Genomic DNA, 22,703 nt, shown 5'->3' on the forward strand with positions numbered 1-22,703 from the left:
GCAGCTTTATGGGAGAATGGCACAAAGAAAGCTACTGTTGAAAAAAACTCACTTGAAATCTGATTGAAACGTATAAGATCCTAAAGGGATTGGACAGGCTAAATGCAGGAAGATTGTTCCCGATGTTGGGGAAGTCCAGAACGAGGGGTCACAGTTTGAGGATAGAGGGGAAGCCTTTTAGGACCGAGATTAGGAAAAACTTCTTCACACAGAGAGTGGTGAATCTGTGGAATTCTCTGTCACAGGAAACAGTTGAGGCCAGTTCATTAGCTATATTTAAGAGGGAGTTAGATATGGCCCTTGTGGCTACGGGGGTTAGGGGGTATGGAGGGAAGGCTGGGGCGGGGTTCTGAGTTGGATGATCAGCCATGATCATAATAAATGGCGGTGCAGGCTCGAAGGGCCGAATGGCCTACTCCTGCACCTATTTTCTATGTTTCTATGTTTCTATGAAACCTTGGCTAGAGTTTGTCAAAAGACATGAGGGAGACTCTGAAGTCAGCTGGAGGAAGGTTCTATGGTCTGATGAAACCAGAATCGAGCTTTTTGGCCATCAGCCTAAACACTATGTTTGGTGTAAGCCAAACACCGCACATCATCAAAAACACACGACCCCTACCGCGAAGCATGGTGATGGCTACATCATGCTGTGGGGATGTTTCACTGCAGCAGGCACTGGAAAGCTCGCGAAGGTAGAGGGTAAAATGAACGCAGCAAAACACTGGGAAATCCACGAGGAAAACCTGATACAGTCTGCTAGAGAACTGCGACTTGGGGGAAGATATTTTCCCCCAGCAAGACAATGACCTGAAACATAAAGCCAAAGCCACGCAGGAATGGCTTAAAAACAACAAAGTTAATGCCCTGAAATGGCTAAGACAGAGGTGAGCCAAACCCAGTCCCTCTAAGGTCTTCATAAAGTGTGAGGTCAAGGCCACTGGATTTTGGTCAGCCCTTCTTGGGTAGTTTGACCACACATAATGTTTCCCACACAGTCGGGACCCTTTCCAGGCAGACTCAGATTGAAAACATGCTGGGGAACCCCACACAACTGCTCAGCACACTCCTTTGGGACCGTGGGGTTCACAACATCCAATCCCAATGCTTTGCCGTGTCTGAGTTTCCCCAGGGCCCTTCTCACCTGCTCAGTAGCGAAGGTTGAGTGCATGATGACTGGCGAACTGGTAGGAGGTGAGGAGCTGGGGGAGGTAGAGATCGGGACGATAGCAGTTGGTATGTGGAGGTGTGGATGGTAGGTGCAGGGCAAGGAGGGGTTGTAGACAGTGGTAGCCTGTGTTGTTCATTCACATGTTGAACTGGAGGGTAGAGGAGGGAGGATGGGAGGCGTTGGTGCTGAGGGAGCATTGGGTGCCTCGGCACCTGGACTGGTATGCTGGGGGGGGGGGGGTGAACAGAAACAGCTCAGTTGATTGGAGCCAGTAAAGTTCTTCATGCCTCTCCGCACCTCTCACATGCTACTCTGTCCAAGCCTGTTCTCCAGCTCTCTCCTGCATTCCTCTTTAGCCACCTTGATCATCTCCTTTAGCTCCCTCTGCACATATTTCAGTTCCTCCGTCTCCTGATCTAAAGGCTCTCTTTCTGTGGTTGAGAAGAGCCTTCAGATCACTGGTGACCCATGGTTTGTTGTTAGGGAAGCAGTGAACAGTCCTTGATGGTATTACAGTGTCCACATCAGCTTCTGTGTTGCAACCAGTAAGTCCGTTAATGTCCTCTCCATACGGTTCCCAAAACACATTCTCTCTCTCTTCTCTCTCACACATCCATGGACTCACCCTGATTTGATCATGGACAAGGATAGATCTGGTCCTAGGGTTGAGGATCTGAACTGGAAGAAGGCCAAATTTGAAGAAATGAGAAAGGATCTAAAAAGCGTGGATTGGGACGGGTTGTTCTCTGGCAAAGATGTGATTGGTAGGTGGGAAGCCTTCAAAGGGGAAATATTGAGAGTGCAGAGTTTGTATGTTCCTGTCAGGATTAAAGGCAAATTGAATAGGAATAAGGAACCTTGGTTCTGAAGGGATATTGCAACTCTGATAAAGAAGAAGAGGGAGTTGTATGAAATGTATAGGAAACAGGGGGTAAATCAGGTGCTTGAGGAGTATAAGTGCAAGAAAATACTTAAGAAAGAAATCAGGAGGGCTAAAAGAAGACATGAGGTTGCCTTGGCAGTCAAAGTGAAGGATAATTCAAAGAGCCTTTACAAATATATTAAGAGCAAAAGGATTGTAAGGGATAAAATTGGTCCTCTTGAAGATCAGAGTGGTCGGCTTTGTGCGGAACCAAAGGAAATGGGGGAGATCTTAAATAGGTTTTTTGCGTCTGTATTTACTAAGGAAGCTGGCATGAAATCTATGGAATTGAGGGAATCAAGTAGTGAGACCATGGAAACTGTACAGATTGAAAAGGAGGAGGTGCTTGCTGTCTTGAGGAAAATTAAAGCGGATAAATCCCCGGGACCTGACAGAGTGTTCCCTCGGACCTTGAAGGAGGCTAGTGTTGAAATTGCGGGGGCCCTGGCAGAAATATTTAAAATGTCGCTGTCTACGGGTGAAGTGCCAGAGGATTGGAGAGTGGCTCATGTTGTTCCGTTGTTTAAAAAAGGATCGAAAAGTAATCCGGGAAATTATAGGCCGGTGAGTTTAACGTCAGTAGTAGGTAAGTTATTGGAGGAAGTACTAAGAGACAGAATCTACAAGCATTTGGATAGACAGGGGCTTACTAGGGAGAGTCAACATGGCTTTGTGCGTGGTAGGTCATGTTTGACCAATCTGTTGGAGTTTTTCGAGGAGGTTACCAGGAAAGTGGATGAAGAGAAGGCAGTGAATATTGTCTACATGGACTTCAGTAAGGCCTTTGACAAGGTCCCGCATGGGAGGTTAGTTAGGAAAATTCAGTCGCTAGGTATACATGGAGAGGTGGTAAATTGGATTAGACATTGGCTCAATGGAAGAAGTCAGAAAGTGGTGGTAGAGAATTGCTTCTCTGAGTGGAGGCCTGTGACTAGTGGTGTGCCACAGGGATCAGTGCTGGGTCCATTGTTATTTGTCATCTATATCAATGATCTGGATGATAATGTGGTAAATTGGATCAGCAAGTTTGCTGATGATACAAAGATTGGAGATGTAGTAGACAGTGAGGAAGGTTTTCAGAGCCTGCAGAGGGACTTGGACCAGCTGGAAAAATGGGCTGAAAAATGGCAGATGGAGTTTAATACTGACAAGTGTGAGGTATTGCACGTTGGAAGGACAAACCAACGTAGAACATACAGGGTTAGTGGTAAGGCACTGAGGAGTGCAGTGGAACAGAGGGATCTGGGAATACAGATACAAAATTCCCTAAAAGTGTCGTCACAGGTAGATAGGGTCGTAAAGAGCGCTTTTGGTACATTGGCCTTTATTAATCAAAGTATTGAGTATAAGAGCTGGAATGTTATGATGAGGTTGTATAAGGCATTGGTGAGGCCGAATCTGGAGTATTGTGTTCAGTTTTGGTCACCAAATTACAGGAAGGATACAAATAAGGTTGAAAGAGTGCACAGAAGGTTTACAAGGATGTTGCCGGGACTTGAGAAACTCAGTTACAGAGAAAGGTTGAATAGGTTAGGACTTTATTCCCTGGAGCGTAGAAGAATGAGAGGAGATTTGATAGAGGTATATAGAATTATGATGGGTATAGATAGAGTGAATGCAAGCAGGCTTTTTCCACTGAGGCAAGGGGAGAAAAAAACCAGAGGACATGGGTTAAGGGTGAGGGGGGAAAAGTTTAAAGGGAACATTAGGGGGGGCTTCTTCACACAGAGAGTGGTGGGAGTATGGAATGAGCTGCCAGACGAGGTGGTAAATGCGGGTTCTTTTGTAACATTTAAGAATAAATTGGACAGATACATGGATGGGAGGTGTATGGAGGGATATGGTCCGTGTGCAGGTCAGTGGGACTAGGCAGAAAATGGTTCGGCACAGCCAAGAAGGGCCAAAAGGTCTGTTTCTGTGCTGTAGTTTCTATGGTTCTATGGTTTCTATGATAAAAGGTAAGTGAGTATTCTACAAATCTGGTAAATGTTACAAGACCTGAGCAATACTAGTTTGAAGTCGCTGACTAATCAACTGCAAAAGGTCTGCACCTCTGTAGTACAGGATTCTCATTAATATCACAGTGGCATATCTGCTCTACAGAAAATAACAGCACAGAAATTCACAAAACAGAAAAGTTTATTTGTCACATGTACAGCCAAATGTATATCGAAATGCGTCATTTGCGTCATTGACCAATAAAGTGCGAGCTGTGCTGGGTGCTGCCCATAACTGTCTTCATGCTCCTGGCACTAAAATAGCATGCCAAGAATTTAAGAATCCTAACGTGCTGTCTCTGGAACGTGGAAGGAAACTGGAGCTCCCAGAGGAAACAAGTGTGGTCACAGGGAGATTGTACGAACTCCTTACAGACAGCAGCAGGAATTGAACCTTGATCACTGGCATTGTAAAGTGTTATGCTAACTGATTCCAGCCAACTTATCAAAATGAACATCAAAGCACATATCATTCTCAACCATACTATATCTTATGGTTTCTTAACAGTGGGATGTTACAAAGACTGGAATTATCAGCACACAGGTCAGATAGAAAATTCAAAGAATTAAGAAATTAAAGCAAGAACTAATCTGCAGAACCTGAGATCCAATTGACATGACCATCACCAATTGCTTTCCACAAATGGCACATGCTGACCTCTATTACCACATCATTTTTAGCTAAGTTAAAACTACAAAATTATTGCGAACTCAACTTTTCACAGCAATGTTTTGTTCAAATAAAGTATTTTAACAACATGAATATGGTCAATACACCACCATTATATTTTGCCTGGAATGAAAACAATTATAACTGTGAAGCGACATATCCAATTGAAACAATTTCAAAAAGAAGATACTCAAAATATGAAAACATTAAATTTGTTCCCACTTTCCCATTCTGTCTCTTTCTTCTCACTCCATTCCTTTTCCCTCATTTTGCTTGTCCTTCTGTACCTTTCATCAGTGCACCGTGGGGATGTGTACTGAGCCCACGCCGTTACATTCTTTTCACCCATGACTGTGCCGTTGCCTTGGCCATCAACTCCATCATCAAATTTGAGATGACACCACAGTGATTGGATAACAATGAAACAGCATTCAGAGAGGAGGTGCAGTAACTGTCCGAGTGGTGCAATAGCCATAAATGTTCACAAAAAAAATAAAGAAATTATTATCGATTTCAGGAAATCAAGGTGGCATGAACAAGCTCCGTTACTCATAAATGGCGAAGCAGTGAAAAGGGTCTCCAGTGTTAAGTTCTTGGGAATGAACATCTCACAGAGGAGCTTCCTTGGACCACCAACACCTCTTTGATAGTAGAGAAAGCTCAGCAACACCTTTACTATCTTAGGAATTTAAACCTGTCCCAAAAGCTGCTTATAAACTTTTACCGATGTGCCATACTGACACGGTGGTATGTTACACTGCTGCAACAAGATTGACCAGAAAGTACTTCAATGTGTGATCAGGACTGCACAGAAGATCACTGGGGCGAGATATGGAAACCATCGACAAGTCACGCTGTCTACAGTGGGCTTGCAATATCGTGATGGACACATCCCACCCTAGTAATCATCTGCTCAATCTCTTACCATCCAGCAGGAGATACAGAAACATCTCTGCATGGACATCCAGACTGAAAAAACCAGCTTGGGCTAATGTGCAAATGAACAATGCTCCTTTCCACTCACCCTTTGTACAAAGGCATGAGGGACAAACTCTAAGTGCAATACATGGACATGTGTAATATTTGGGTTTAAATGAAGCAGCTATCTCCCTTTGATTTCAGAGCTCTGTTTTTTTAAAATTTCAGCTTTAATTCTTGATGCAATTTTACATTTAATCATTGTATTTTTTAACATGGGCATGTATAATACGAATAGGGCAGCCACTGTTTCCTTTAATTTTATAGTTGTTTGTTTGTAACTCAGTTGTAACTGAGATGTCACTCTAATTAACTCAGACATTATTTAAAATTTAGTCAATGTGTTTTCCCAATTGCCAGTAGGCAGCTTTGCACTGACTGGAGGAGCACTGCAATTTTGTTGTCCTGAGCACTGACACTAAAGCTCTAACAACAACAATCCAAACTTCCTTCTCTGTGATCAATTCTCATTACTTAAAACTTCATTGATTAACTTTCACAGTTGGTCCCCATCGCTCACTCAGGGCTCAGGAGCTCTGCTGACATTGACATGCACAAATCAACTCATATTTCCAGCAGGTGGTGATATAAACAATATGAGAAAACATCTCATGAACATGTCTTGTGATCCCACAGCGACAGGATCTGACTCAGAATAAGCTACGAGTTCCATATTTGTTTTGTTGTAAACGGCCTTTGCAAATTTCCAGATAAACTAAACAATGCAGCTGTTCTGCAGTCAAACATTCAGAGTTCTCATCCAAATTAGCAATAAACAAAACTTCACGAACAACAAAATTTCCTTGATTTAACTGATGCAAGTATACAGAATAAATATTTAATTTAATTCCTGGCTCTCAGAAAAGGTACACGTTTCTTTATTCAGGTGGATAATTCTATGAAAATCACTTCAAACTGTCATGGCCCATTCCACCATTAGAGTGTGTTAACATGAATTATCTTGCATTTTCAATACCTACACTAAGTCTTGTCATAACACATCAAGCCAAGTACAGAGCAGTGGAATTCTAAGTACATGCGTTATACTACCAAGACAAAAATCTTCACTAATACAACATTAGCATCTCCTCTTCACTGACTAAGCACAGTTCCAATGTCATCTTTAAATTCACCAATGACAGTTCAGTTGTTGGACAAAACACAGGCGTCAATGATTCAGCTTGGAGGACACCTGGTTGAGTGGTGCACCAACAATAACATCTCACTCAATGCCAACAAAACTAAAGAACCAACTGTTGACTTCAAGAGGGGCAAGGAGGGCAAACACAAGCCAGCCAGCAATGGGGAATCAGTGGTAGAAAGAGTAAGCAGCTTTAAATTCCTGTGCAGGAGCAGATCAAATGACTAGTCCTGAGCCCAGCACATAGATGCAATCATGAGGAAAGCGCACCAGCACCTTTGCTTTCTGAGGAGGTTCAACGTCATTGAACACTGTAAGTCATCAAGTCAAGTTTATTGTCATTTAACTATACACACATCTACTGTCAAACGAGACAACATTTCTCCAAACCAGGGTGTAAAGCACAGAAGTACACATAATACACAATAACTTATGAAAGTAAGGATAAAATCTACAGATGAATTGAGCATAAATAAACAAACTAAAGTGCATAAATTATACATTGTAAGGTACAGAACAGGTTAACCAGTGACACTTCAAATGCGATGCGGCAGGGAGATCAGAAGCCTAATGGCCTGAGGGAAGAAACTGTTTCCCATCCTGATCGCCCTTGTTTTTATTCATTGGAGTCTCCTACCTGATGCTAGAAAGTTAAAGAGGATGCTGAATGGATGGGTGGGATCCTTAATAATAGTAAGACCCTGCATATACAGTACTTCCGTAGATGTACTGTTGAAAGAATTCTGGCTGGTTGCATAATGGTCTGGAGTGGCAATTTGAATGTTCACAGCCACCATTGGGCAGGAGGCACAGAAACTGGAAGTTCCACATCGTTATGTTCAAGAACAGCTAGTTCCCTTCAACCATTCAGTTTTTGAACCAACTAGCAAAACTCTCATCCAGGGTTTCTCAATCGGGGCTTGGCAACAGGTCACCAGGGGTTCAGTGAGAGATTGTGATTAAGAAAATAAACAATGCTCTTTGAACTTTGCACAATGCTCACGCTTGCAGTGGTGGGCAATGACCGAGCAGCCCCATTAGCAGTCTCATTAGAGGTCTCTCAGCCCAGTATGGCAATACACAAAAGGACCATGTTTATTTGCCTGAGTCCATTCTCAGTCACTGACACGAAATAGGGAAGACCACTGATAATTGGCCAGCGCTGTATTGCACGGAGGGGAGGACGGTAGGCTGATGAGGAGCATGAAGTGCATTTTCCGAGCATTGACAGGACTGCACCAACTTGGGCTGTGACGTTGGCCTCTCCCTCCCGACTTACCTCCCTCGAACTTCTCCTTGCATGCCACGGACTGACTTATGTGAAAGAAGAGTATCCTGTCATTCATAGGAAAGCAATGAACATTTTGCAACACAAAGTGCTGGAGGAACTCAGCAGGCCAGGCAGCGTCTATGGAAAAGAGTACAGTCGACATTTTGGCCCGAAACGTCAACTGTACCCTTTTCCATAGATGCTGCCTGGCCTGCTGAATTTCTCCAGCATTTTGTGTGTGCTGCTGGCATTTCCAGCATCTACGCATTTTCTCGTTAATGAACATTTTGCGGCAGTTTTCAAACTCTTGCATGTGTGAGCAACCTTCTTCCTGTTCAACAAGCATCAAGAGCAAGGATAGAAATCGTCTCATTTCAGGTGAAGGTGAAATCTGTGTGCACTTATCTCAAGTTTGAACCAGAAATGAGTATTTGTGCAGCAAAAACCAAGCACAGGTTTCACATACTAGGCCTATATTTGAGCCTGATCATGTCACTTGTAAGAAAATGTGTTTTTTAAAGTCTTGTATAAAATTGTGTCTTAGGCTACATATTTATTCATATTGCTTTGGCTTATGACTTTTAGCAACTTTACTATTCAACATTGTTAATAAATTTTCATGTTGTATATGGCATTCATTAAAATCATTTATAACCTTTATTTAAATTAGATCTACCAAGCACACCTTTAGAAAAATTAAATCCCAATTTGTCTTAAGCCAGTTATTTAACAGAAATTTATTATGTTTGCCTTATGAGTTTAAAAATTTATGAAAGAGAAAGAAAGAGATTAATTTCAAGAAAAGTAAGCTAAGCTTAACTACCTGTTTTTTTTCCGGAAAGGTTGGCTAAAAATTCATTCTCTACTCAAAAGAGCATTGACAATTATTTTTGGATTATTGTATCTACAACGTACTGTTCACTCTAAGTACCATGAGCTATAGATACAATGATTTTTACACAGTGGTTCCCTGAGATCTAAAAATTATTTCTAGGGCTCCTCCAGGGCAAAAAGGTTGAGAAAGGCTGCTCTAATCACTACAGTTTAGCAACACTATGACCACTTTGACAACTTTGTAGTAAAAAGGTTCTATGTGCCTATAATGATGCTGCAAGCAAGTTTTTCAATGCACCTGTGCACATGAGAATAGACTCTATTTCAACAGCACTAAATTAAATGTGTCCCAGGGACAGTACATGAATAAGCACTTTAGCGTAATCTAATTTCACATAATAAATCATGCTAATCTGAAACACCTCTTGGGTACTGCAATATAAGAGGCTGTAAAATCAATTAAGAAATTCCTAACCAGTCTTCGTTTATTCTGATGAGTCAGTTGTGATCAGGTTCCTCTTCACAGTGACTGCTTTGTCACCAAGTGCAAGCTCGGAACTGTTTCCTCCTAACTTCTGTAAAAGGGCAAAAACGTTCCACTTGTGAATATGCCACACTCTGCTTGACCAGATACGGTTGTGGAAGGCCTATATTTTTGAACTGCAGCTGTGAAGCCAAAATGGTGACAGGATATTCAATGACATACCAAAATATATGCATCAGTTAAAGATACTAATCTGATGCAAGCAAATTTGTCCAACATCTAAACATAACACTGATGAAGCTGTAGAAAACTTCTGCCTGAAATACTTAATCGAAGATTCTTGTATTTTGGGTTACTCATATATGTATAACCTAATCTTGGTACGGCATGGTGGCATAGTGATTGGCATAACGCTTTAAAGCACCAGCCACCTGGGTTCCATTCTGCCGCTGTCTGTAAGGATTTTATATATTCTCCCCATAACTGAAAGTGTTTCCTCCGGGTAGCCTAGCTTTCTCCCAAATTCCAAAATTGTACGGGTTAGGATTACTCATTTATAGACATGCAATGTTGGCACTGGGAGCATGGCGACACTTGAAAGCTGCCCCAACACATTGTGTTGGTCGTTCACACAAATAACAGAGTTCACTGCGTTTTGATGTGTGTGTGACAAATTAAACTAATCTTTAATCTTTGTGCATCACACTGTATGCCTTAAAGTCACCTAATGTGAGTGAAATTGAAAAGGGAACAAGGAACATTATAAATTATAAAGCAATTTTGAGGAGTACACAACAACCAGTTTAATTTTCTGATGCTGTGTTTACTCTTCAAGATTTTATTTTGAAAGACATAAAGTCAAGCCCATGTTACATTTTCAATAGTGCTACACTTTTGAAAATTCTGATCAGGATATACTGTACATAAGCCATAAAGTAAAGAGCAAACGTTTTTATGGAAGATTTAAGTGTGAATAAACAAATTTGACTTTGCTTCTGAGAAAATTGGGAAAGGTGAGAAAATCAAAAGGCTTCAGTAGAAATGATCTCTCTGACTGAACTGAATTAATTCAACAATGAAGCACCAACTGTTCCAATCTGTATCACATTCAAAGTATTATTTCAACAGGATAAGGACTACAGAATAATTTAACCAAACTGTACAAATTCTGCTATTTTGCAAAAGCTCCTAAATCTCCTGAATTCCCAAAATGAGCTACTGAATTCACCAAATGGACGCTAATCACGTGAAAGGTATGGCTGAACAATTGCAAGGTGTCACGTTTTCCACCAAGAAAGCCAAAACAAACCTAAAATCAATTCGGGCAATTGAAAACTGATTTTCTGCAAATCACTCCAAAGAATTTCAGAAACATTTCACTTTCTTTACCTTGTATTCAGTGAAAAGATCTGGAACCTACTACTTGCATTGTAGGCTGAAGGCTGAGATAATCAGTAGGGAAACATATGTAAATAGTGTTGAGATATAGACTGCTCATGACTTGGGTGATTGACAGAACAAGATTCAGGAGATGAACGCCATATCTGCTCCTGTGAGATCTGGACATCACTCCTGTCTTTCGACTTCAGAACAGACTGCTCTGTAAGATTTAGTGTGGCCATTTTCAGAAACATGAGTCTCACAGTTTCCATTGAAAATTATGTTTCCTCCCAATAAATAGGCAATTCGATGTTATGACCAAATATCATCGAGCAGCTTTTCAAGACGGATCCAAATTATGCGTAATGAGATTACAAATGTAATGAAGGAGAAATCACACTAAAGCTATCCCAAAGTATTTGTGAGCAGTGACAGCATGCCCGGCTCTCCTCTGGTCAATTTCCAGCTTAATCATATGTGCCAATAAAAGCTACACAAAAGTTGACTACTCACACTATATGAGCCAAATCTAGAGGTTTCTCTGGCATCTCGGGATATATTGGATGAGGTGGCTCTCGACTTGGTACACATCCAAGGGATTTGCTAATCGCATGGCCCAACTTCTTTGCCGGTGATTTCTGTAAAAAATAAACAAATCAATGACTGATGTATATGATTGTCAAGCACTACCCAAGGAAAATGATGAAAGCAAAGCAGTAACTAGAAGTAAAAAAAAAGATTTAGTGACCCTTCCTGTCTGATTTGGCAAGAAAAACTGGTAAACTGGTCTATTAGTGTTTCATGTACTGAGGTACAATGACAATTCTGCACTGCATACCGTCCATACAAATCCATTCATTACAACAAGTAATACAAGATAAGACAGAGTTCCAGGATGAAACACAAGTGATATTTCAACCTCATTAAATGTCTTGATCTCAGTGGTTTTCAAATAAAATCTTTCACAAAAAAAAACACAACACTTGGAACGTCTAAAGTGTCATCACTTCTCACTCTTGATTAACAAAGAACAACACAGAGAAAAGACATAACTCATCACACCTCACTGATCACATTTTATCCAAGTTAATAGGATGAAGGGTCACAGTTAATGGTTTAACAGTTTTTTAATGATGTTCATGAACAAATCGAGAGCAGTAGTAAAATATTATTCCATTAGATGCAATAATCTGGACCCAACTAGGTGGGGCACGTCACCACCAGAATCTGCACTGCTCCACAGTTAGTCTGATTTGATTTGAATTCTGTAGTATTGGTTGCAAAGTACGTTGTGGATTTGTCTGGCCAAGAACCCACAGGACCTAATCAAGGTCACAAGAGGAGTCAAAACCAGCATCACCACAAAACAACTCTGAAACATCAAGACGACAATGCCACACACCCCAATCTTGCCATCAGTGAACACTGTCATTTTTCATACATCTGAATGTCCATAATGTTCCATTGTTCAGAAGCATTTCAACAATCAAAATAAAATTAGCAATAAAAAGTAAAAAATGATTTCAAGAGATATAAAACAAAATCAACTGAAGTATTTAATTTAAATAATTTTAAAACATTACCACAAACACTGTGAGAACAAGAAGGTAGAAACACTGGGAGCTGATGGAGGCTACAGCCAGATTCAAAGTTCAAAGTAAAATTCATTATCAGTGTACATCCATGTCACCAACATACATCCCTGAGATTCTTTTTACTGCAGGCATTTTCAGCAAACCTACAGAATAGTAACTATAACAGGATCAATGAAAGATCGAGTAGAGCTAAGAATGTAAATATAAATAAATAGCAACAAATAACGAGTGCATGAAAATAACAAGACAAAGAACCCTTAAGGTGAGATCATCGGCTGTGGGATCTCAATAGATGGTTGTAGTTATTCAACAGGATGAGGGTTTGGTGTCTGCACTGCTCCAAGTTTGGGGGGGGTGAAAGAATGAAATGAAAGAACAATCTGGTTGAGCCAGAGATGATGATCAAGAGACCTGCTCCTTTCACAGCTCAAGTAATCCAGACTTCCAGAAACATCTACATGGAGATCGCACATCTGCATTACAACCACAAGGGTTTCTTCCGAATACTCTGGGTTCCTCCCCCATCTCAAAGGTGTGCAGGTTGTTACATTAACTGGTGATAATGAATTGCCCCAACACACGAGTTATACGATCCGGTGGGATTTATGCAAATACAAGGCTCAGTCTAGGAGCAGTGTAAATGGACGTGGATGGTCGCTGTGGATTTGGTGGGCTAAAGTACCTTTTCTCATTTGGCAAAATTCTAAGGCTACAATGCTATCAGCAAAAAGATCACAATCTTCAGATAGAGGAGAGAAAAGACACATTGGCCCTGGTAGATGCTATACAAATAAATGCATACCAGACCTCAGATAATCCAACACCCTGAGACATACAGGTGCTGAACATATTTTTCCTAAAAAGCTTTTATTTCACCTCCCTCCCCTGCCCCGACATTCTGCACAATGTTTAAAGGGAGTGAGTATTAGAAGCCAGTGAGTTTCACTAAAAACAAGCTGAAGCAAACAAGCACTCTGTACTCGAGCTTGAGCTGCACTGATCTTTCATGCTCCAGGCCCACAGTTCACACTCCAGGCTCATGCATCTGATGCTGAACCATCACAACTTCCCAAAAATCAAATACTCGATTATTTGTTTTAAGTAAAGAGGACATTTTTACACTTTTCTTTAAATGTATTGATGTTTATAGCCCTGGATCATTACAGATGCATTTTTCACAAGGACAATCCACTCCACACACACCCACCCATCCTCTACAATCTCCTGACCATCCAGCAATCACTCATGCCATGTAGAACTCTGTTACCACTTCACCCACTGCTGACTGCCCATCACCAATAACCCACGCCCTTCCTCTTTGCCGGTCAAGTACTTAAGATTGCTTTAAGCAGAATCTGATCAGGAACACATATTCAAAGTTCAAAGCACACCTATTATCAAAGCACACATACATTATACAACCTTCAGATTCGTCTCCTTCTAGGTGGCCATGAAACAAAGAAACCCAAAAGAACCCATTTTAAAAAAACAGTCAAACACCCAACATGCAGAGAGAAGAAATAAATCGCACAAACAACGAAAGCAAGCAAACAGTATGCAGAATGAAAGTGAGTATGTAGATGTGAAACCAAGCATCATGCAGATGGAGCAGGCCGCAGCCTCAGTTCAGCGCAGAGCCAAGTAGATGCCTCAGGGCAGAATTAGGTACCATAATTTGTATTTTTTTAATATATACATCATATAACAAGTGAATTTTCCAGTGGAATAAGTAGCAGATGGTAATGTTCAGAAACTCAAGGAAGATAATCTTCAAGTGCAGCAAATGATGAATAGTATAATTTAAAGCAACTATTGAGTTACAACTATTAGCCTTCAGCATCCAAGGAATATAACGAGGCTTGGTCTGTTTCCACTTTACTCCCTCAGATACTGATGTCAGGTATCTAATAAATGTGCACTCATTAATATTTCCTGCTGCAACATTGCATGTCTCTAATCACACAATGTTCCTGTCTCATTATTCATGTTTTTCGTAAGGATAATTCAGCTCCATATTCTCAATAAACATTAACAACAAGCTTTGTAGTACTGGGTGCTGGCATGGAACCATAGGAAAAATGGCCTTTGCTCTAATAGGCAAAAATAAAAGCATTATTAAACAATTTGAAAGCCAAGGAGTGCAGAAGAATGTCCTTGCTGTGGCACAGGGACTAATGAGGGCTTTGACAGCATACGAGCTGAAAAGGAGAACCAAGTAATGCTGTAGACATGCCACCCGTGTTTTACCTCAGAGTCAAATACAAGAATGTGCAGCTTCCATTTCAGGAAGAGGAATAGTGGCAGAGTCAAGGAAATGGGGTTTCTAATCAATCACCAGTTTACACAATATTTAGTTGAAGGCCACTTTTGCTCACTCTTTGTTGGAGAAATTATAAGTACAAGGGTAAAAGGAGGTGCAACTAACATAAAAGTCAACAGCACATTCAAGAACAACAGGATCCAGAGACTGCAGATGGGGAAACAGTCTCCAAGGATGGAAGCTGCTTTATTGAAGACAGGATTGCTCCTTTCAGTCTAAAGAAACAGAATTCAACCAAGCATGGAGAATCACCAACTATATTGTCTAATGGTGGGATCCGCAAGGGACCTGGATGGGAAGTAAATTAATGAGAATTGGTTTGACAAGGCAGAAGGAAGGTCACAGGTCACATGGCCAAGATCAACTCAGCAAGCAGGGGGATAGAAGAGAGAAAGTGCAGTTTCATACAGGGACTGGAATAAACCTTAACAATTCAGTCCAGTTTGTTTGGCAAAGAGAAGACAGAACCAAAGGCATCTGCCCTTTTTATCATCAGAGTCAGAATTTAGCATAATAAGCTAAATTCTGATTCCACTGCACAAATGAGTAAAGAACAGAGGAGCTGTTCCTGTCCTGACCAATACTCATCTCTTAACTAACAAGCAGATGGCCTGTTTATTCTCTCATTTCATTTAGACCTTGCTATGTGGAATTAGCATCAAAAGCCATTCATTATTTGCAACTGCTTTAGAACACCTGATGGGAATGAAAAGTGACATGAACATGACAGATTTCTTTCAGTATTACTCTTCTGCAATTTTAAGCTGTATTGCATTTGCATCTTGATGTTGCAGTACTTCAATTACGCAGATTAATGCACTAACAGTATTCTTTTTTTAGATAAATAATTGTGCCTTTCAGAACTCAGTGAAATCTTCACTGGCATAGATCTTTGAAGTGTTACCTCTGCCATTAATGCAAAAGAAATTATGTTGGAGATTAATCAACAGCCAAAGATCTCGGAGACTTTTCTTGAAGTCAGATCCATAATCATGGTAATTGGATCTTTATTACTGGAGAAATCGATAATAATGAACAAGAGGGAACATTGCTAGGTTAACTGTGTCTCTTCTGCCCTGAGACCATTTTACTCATCTGCAAACTGGCTTGCAGATTATCAGGTAACAAGTCCAGTCCCATCAAGTCAATGAGTCAGGCTGTCAGGTTAACTACCAGATTACCCTGGAATACCTCAAAAAGTGTCCAATTCAAGTAACAGATTAAAAATATACCAAAGTATCTTTTGGATACTTTGCACCTTTATATTTGTGTTCACAATGAAAACTGATTTCATCCTTCTGCTCCACAAGACATGGATGCAACCGGACATCTGCCCCAAAATCTCTCTTGAAGGCTGCTTTCAATATGAAGAACCTTGCATCATCGCCATGAGTAATATTACCAACCTGATTTGAAGATCAATGCTTGTGTGCAGAAGTGGGCAAGTTAACTTCCATACATTTCAACCTTTACTTCCAAAGCAACTAATTTAAAGTTACAAAAATTTTTTTTTTGATATTGCGCGTGGCAAGTTAATTTTACAGCAAAACAGTTATTGAACGTTGTAGTTAAGAGAGCCATTGATTTACAGTATTTAAACAAGTCAAATAATTGACTTACTGGAATTTTCACTGGTGCTTTTGCCATTAAGATTACATTGTTCTATTAATGCTGTAATTAAGCTCCCATGAAGATACAGAGACATCTTTACACAATACTTTATATATTCCATCTGTAATCAATAATCAGCTCTAAGGTTGAAAAATACATAGCAAGTTAGCATACAAGGTGTACAGGTTATAGTGAAAGAAACAGACTTCGACTCACTATTATGCTCTACTGGCCCCGAACTAAAGATTGGAGACTCATTCAATCCATAAAAATCATGCATGCAGTTCATCAGATACACTATACGCGGGATCAGCACAAAATACAAAGGGAGAGGGTTGTGTCACACAATATCAAGTACAGTAGATTTTGAAGGGGAAGCAGCAGCACTGGAGAAAACAAGGAATCTCAAGGATTCTGATGGCAATTACATGCTCCTTTGCACCTTTCTCGCAATCATTTTATGCATGTTCCATTCTGTTTTTGCTCATGAGTAAACTGGCTACTGAACCTCTGATACATGACCTAGCCATCACGACCAGATAGAAGACAAGTTCTTTCAATCATCACAGTTGCCTAACTGCATCCAGTTTTTGCCACACAAGCAAGACTGCTACCTCAATGCTTCAGAACAGGCAGACTTCTCCATGGATGGCATTTATTGAGGAGAGTTAACAGCCGATGTTTTGGGCCAAGACCCTTCATCAGGACTGGAGAGGAAGGGTTTCTTCCCCCTTCCTTTCCTGTCCTGATTAAAGGTCTCCACCCAAAATATCAACTGCTTATTCCTCTCCATAGATGCTACCTATCCAGCTGAGTTCCTCCAGTATTTTGTGTGAGTTCCTGTAGATTTTCAGCATCTGCAAAATCCCATGTTTAAGACCTCTCCATGGAAATTGCCTTACATAGTTATGAGTAACATTCACAAAGCATCCAACTTTCAAAAGTAAATCCTGCAAGATCCAATTCTCGGAGAACATCAGCCTCACATAAATGACCCTGAACAGCATGCTTTCTCTTCACCTGCTACTTCTCAAAATAAAATATAGTTATCAAGCTGTTCAGTTTAATCCCTCTTTGCTGGTTCTCTGCACAGCACTCTAATCAGTACCAGTAACAGTTACATACGCTGTGATGAAGTACTTTGAGAGGTTAGTGATGAAAAGTATCAAGTCTTGCCTGAGAAGTAACTTGGATGTGCTCCAATTTGCCTATCATCATAACAGATCCACAACAGATGCCATTTCAGTGGCACTTCACTCAACCCTGGAACATCTGGAGAGCCAAGATGTGCTTCATAATCTACAGCTCAGCATTCAATACTACCATCCCTCAAAACTAACCAATAAGCTTCTAGACTTTGGCCTCAATATCTGCCTGTGCAATTGAATCCTTGATTTCCTCACTTGCAGACCCCAGTCAGTTCGGATTGGCAACAACATTTCCTCCACAATCTCCATCAGCACAGGCTCTGTTTGCACACAAAGCTGCGTGCAAAGCTCCCTGCTCTACTCACACCAATTTACCTGACATTATCGTCACTTAAACTTTGCTGGCATCTTAACATTTCACCAATAAAAACGGCCATGGGGAACAAGAAAATACACTTCATTTCACTGCCTTACTGTGTATGTTATAATACCAATTTCCTTTCTGAGTGATTAAACATCTCCCACTCATTATATTCTTGGCAAATCATCTCAAAAGTTTTGTAAGTTATATGTTCTACTGGAATTCTCTCATTGTTAACAGCATATAGGAAGGAGGGAGATTGAAAATGTCGGCAAGAATAAGGAGCTGATTATCGACTACAGGAGGAGGAAACTAGAGGTTCATAAGCCAGTCCTCAGAAGTGTGCAAAGATTCGGCATGACATATAAAATGTTGACAAACTTCTATACATGTGTTGTGGAGAGTATATTGATTGGCTGCATCACAGCCTGGAATGGAAACACCAATGCCCTTGAATGGAAAATCCTACAAAAAGTACGAGATATGACCCCGTCCATCATGAGTAAAACCCTCCCCACCAGTGAGCACATCTACACGAAACGTTGTCACAGTAAAGCAGCATCCATCAACAAGGACCCCCACCATCAAAGCTATGCTCTCACTGCTGCCATCAGAAAGGTGGCACAAGTGTCACCTCCTTAGATGCAAAGAAAGCATTCGACCGTGTGGAATGGAATTACTTCTTTGCTGTTTCAGAAAAATTTGATTTTGGACCAAGTTTTATCACGTGGATTAAACTGTTATATTTGCGTCCCACCGCCTCTGTTTTGACCAACTCTCAGCTATCCCAACCTTTCAAACTCAAACATGGAACCCGCCAAGGGTGCCCTTTAAGCCCTTTACTTCTCGATCTGACCATAGAGCCACTGGCGATTGCGTTCCGCAGTTGTGCGGATCTGATGGGGATTTGGAGGGAGGGAATTGAGCACGAAGTCTCCCTTTATGCTGACAATCTTTTACTTTTTATATCAAACCTGATCACCTCCTTACCCCACATGTTCTCACTACTTAACAAGTTTATTCAATTTTCAGGATACAAACTTAATTTACACAAGAGTGAACTTTTTCCAATAAATGGAGAAGCACAAGCATTAGAGTTTCAAAACCTCCCTTTTAAGGTAGTGAATAACCAATTTACTTACCTTGGCGTCACAGTAACAAGGAAACATAAGCATCTTTTTGGAGAAAATTTCATCAATTTGTTAAATCATACAAAATAGAGCTTAGCACAGTGGTCACTCCGTCCATGTCCGTGATGGGCCGAATCAATGTTGTTATAATGAACATCCTTCCTAAATTCTTATACCTTTTTCACTCCATACCAATTTTCATTCCTAAAGCCTTCTTTGACTCGCTAGGCTCAGTCATATCATCCTACTTATGGAAGGGCAAGTGTCCCCGACTGAATGAAGTCCATCTTCAAAAACCTAAAAGAGATGGGGGCATGGCTCTGCCCAATTTCAGCTTATATTACTGGACAGCTAACATACGCTGTCTCATCTTTTGGTCTCATTTTTACAACGAATCTGACTGCCCAATATGGGTGACAATGGGAGCTGAACTCCATTAAGAATTTCTCCATCTCTGCACTTTCTAGATCCGCACTCCCTTTTCTTATGCCTAAACCAATTGTTAATCCTGTTATCAGGCACACCCTGAGAGTATGGGCTCAGTTCAGAAAGCATAGTGGTCTCTATGGCTTTTCTCTTTCAAGTCCTATTCTATATAATCACCTCTTCCAGCCTTCTATACATGATCCAACATTTCAAGATTGGTACAGAAAGGGCATCAGGTGCTTTAAAGATCTTTTTATAGACAACTGCTTTGCATCACTTGAACAACTGTCTACAAAGTTTAACCTACCCAACACACACTTCTTCAGATATTTGCAAATTAGACACTTTATCAGCTCTTTAATATCAAACTTCCCTGAGGCACTGACACAAATGTCGCTGATATGTTTCTCTGCATGAATCCATTGTGCAAGGGTCTAATATCTACTATCTGTGATGCTAGTGGTCCTGAGGCGAGCCCCCCTTGACAAAATTAAAACTGCCTGGGAGCAAACTTCAAATTTCTCATTGTCAGACGATATATGGGATTCAGTTCTTAAGTTAGTTAACTCAACCTCTTTATGTGCCCGCCACTGCCTATTACTGTTCAAGGCCGTACACAGGGCCCATATATCTAAAACTAAATTATCTTGTATTTACCCAGGTTAATCCCTGCTGCGACAAATGCAAAAGGGGCGAGGCTTCCCTTATTCATGTGTACTGGACATGCCCTAGCTTGGAAAAATATTGGAAAGATGTTTTCCAAACTCTATCCCAAATACTTAATTACAATTTGGAACCTAACCCTTTGATTGCTCTTTTCGGCACCTCCGGAGAGGGGGACACACACCTAAGTCCGACCAAACGTCGCACACTGTCTTTTGTCTCTGTTTTGGCCAGGTGCGCAGTCTTGCTCAGGTGGAGGGATGCTGCCCCGCCCACCCACACTCAGTGGCTCAGGGACATCAGGTCCAGTCTAAACGTTGAGAAGATCCATTATTTAATTCTCAACTCGGACAGAAAATTCCAAAAGGTGTGGGGACCCTTCCTCGGATATTTTCAGAATTCCCAGCCAGACTAAAGGTCCATCCTTTCTTCCGTTCCTCAGTACATAAATCCCTGACCTCCAGCATTTCCTGGCAAAATTCTATTGACTCAGACTTGTAAACATACAACAGTCTATGTATTAGGAAAATACACCTTCTCTATATCAATGCAGCTCTGTGGGGACAAAGGTTCTGTTTAACTCTATTGTTGGTTTGATGGGGATTGGGAGGGGTGGGTCGGGGCAGGGAGGCAACCAACGCATGATTGTACTACGGGTGCATCTCTTTCATTGATGTGAATTGTACATTTGATACATTTGTTAATGAACTATACAAACCTCCTTTATACTATGCTTTCTTTATTTAAAAAACCAATAAAAATATTGTTGAGAAAAAAGAAAGGTGGCACAGGAGTCTCAGGACCCACCCACAGCACCAGGTTCAGGAACAGGTGTCGCCCCTCAACCATCAGGCTCTTGAACCAGAAGGGATAACTTTGCTTGCCCTATCATTGAACTGTTCCCACAACCAACAGACTCACTTTCAAAGACTCTTCATCTCATATTCCTGATAGTTATTGCTTAATTATGCATTATTATTATTATTATTCCCTTTTGAATTTGCAGTTTGTTGTCTTTTCCATACTGATTGCTTGTCCGTTTTGTTGGGTGCAGTCTTTCATTGATTCTATTGTGTTTCTTGAATATACATATACCTGCAAGATAATTAATCTCAGTGTTGTGTGTGGTGACTAGATGTACTTCAATAATAAATTTACGTTGAAGTTTTAACTTTGAATATCCATTATTCTGTAAAAGCATGCAAATTATTGCATCTGCATCTGAAGTTTTCAATGCCATTTCCATTTCAAAGCCCTGGTTGGAAGTTTCTACTCTTCTTAAAGGCAGCAAGTGGCAGATGATAACAACAGTCGGTGTACAAACGAGCTTCCTCATTTCCTGAGAGTTATGTGTTCAACAAATCCATTTTGCTAATAAACCATCCATTAAACCATCTGCAGGTGGAAATTGCTTCTTTCAATTTACCCAGAAAGCATGCATTAAATGCCATGCTAACATTCAGTTGCTTCACGACGAGAATTCAAACCTGACGACGTGGGTAGTAAAAACATATTTCTTTGAGCGGCCCACCTACAGCTGGGGTAATTTCTCGTACTGCAGTCACCACCCAGCAGCATACCTTTAGGATGTACAAGGAAACTGGAACAGCTGGAGGAAACCCACACAGTCATGTTCTCCAGCAGCTGCTCCTATTTCCTCCTGCAACGTTAAGTGGCTAAAGGAAATTACCCAGCAAAAACAAAAAATCAAAGGAGAATTTAATGGGCATTTGAGACACAATGGATTGCAAAGCCTCAGGGATACAGATGAAGGTGAATCACACTGATGCGATTGCTCTGTTGATTGTTGGCATTGATACTGGTGTCTTTCTGTATTACAACTAGTAAGAGAATAGTCCCATATCCTCTGATCTGATCTTGGAGTGGAAACTCCTCTGCGTGTCAAATGGTTGTTGGGATGCAGCCAGTGTGGTAGCATAATGGGTAGAGTCGTCACTCTCGCTTTCAAATTCCACCACTGGCTAGCAGTCTCGCGAAAAGGAGAGCTGAATGCACAAGTCTCTCCCTCCCAGTACATAGCCTCCAACATCAAACCTCATGTACCGCCTCCTCGCTGGCGTCACACAAAACCTGAACATCTGTCAGACTCAGGTTGAACTGCAGAGGACGGGGAGGAGGTCTGGCCCCTGCACACATAGCACGCAGGCCTACCCACACGTGGACACATCCTGGTGCTTGTGAACCAGATTCCCAGCTATGGGTAAATAGCCCCACTGCTTTGTGGGGAGCCTCAGGAGAGATAAAGGCTACAGGAGTAAACCCAGACAAACCCAGACAGGATATCCAGAGTGGAGCCCCTATAGCAGCTCCTGCAGCCAAGCTGGTGCCAAACATATTGCCTTCATAAGCTTTCCTTCGGACTACATTGGTGAGGCCGAGGCGGAGGTCTTGACCCTAGATAGGTGGAGCGGCAGGTAATGTTGAGGAAGCAAGCAATGTGCAGAAGGAGTCAGAAAGGGCAAAAAAGTGGCAGATGGAATATAGTGCAGTAAAGTGTATGCCCATGCACTTTGGTAGAAGGAATAAAGGTGTAGACTATTTTCCTCATCCTGAGCAGCTGCATCACTGCCTGGTTCGGAAATTG

General features: G+C 41.2%; 1 protein-coding gene across 12 annotated transcripts in view; it reads right to left on the bottom strand.

Annotated features, from left to right (window-relative positions):
• dtnba (dystrobrevin, beta a) overlaps nucleotides 1-22,703 on the bottom strand; it is a 505,261-nt gene that overhangs the window by 210,924 nt on the left and 271,634 nt on the right. For all 12 annotated transcript variants that reach the window (XM_072251383.1, XM_072251379.1, XM_072251384.1 and 9 more), the window contains one exon: nucleotides 11,358-11,482. In XM_072251383.1, coding sequence (XP_072107484.1) covers nucleotides 11,358-11,482 — 125 coding nt within the window. The remainder of the gene's footprint in view (nucleotides 1-11,357; nucleotides 11,483-22,703) is intronic.

Source organism: Mobula birostris, chromosome 2 (assembly GCF_030028105.1).
Source record: "Mobula birostris isolate sMobBir1 chromosome 2, sMobBir1.hap1, whole genome shotgun sequence".
NCBI lineage: Eukaryota > Metazoa > Chordata > Chondrichthyes > Myliobatiformes > Myliobatidae > Mobula > Mobula birostris.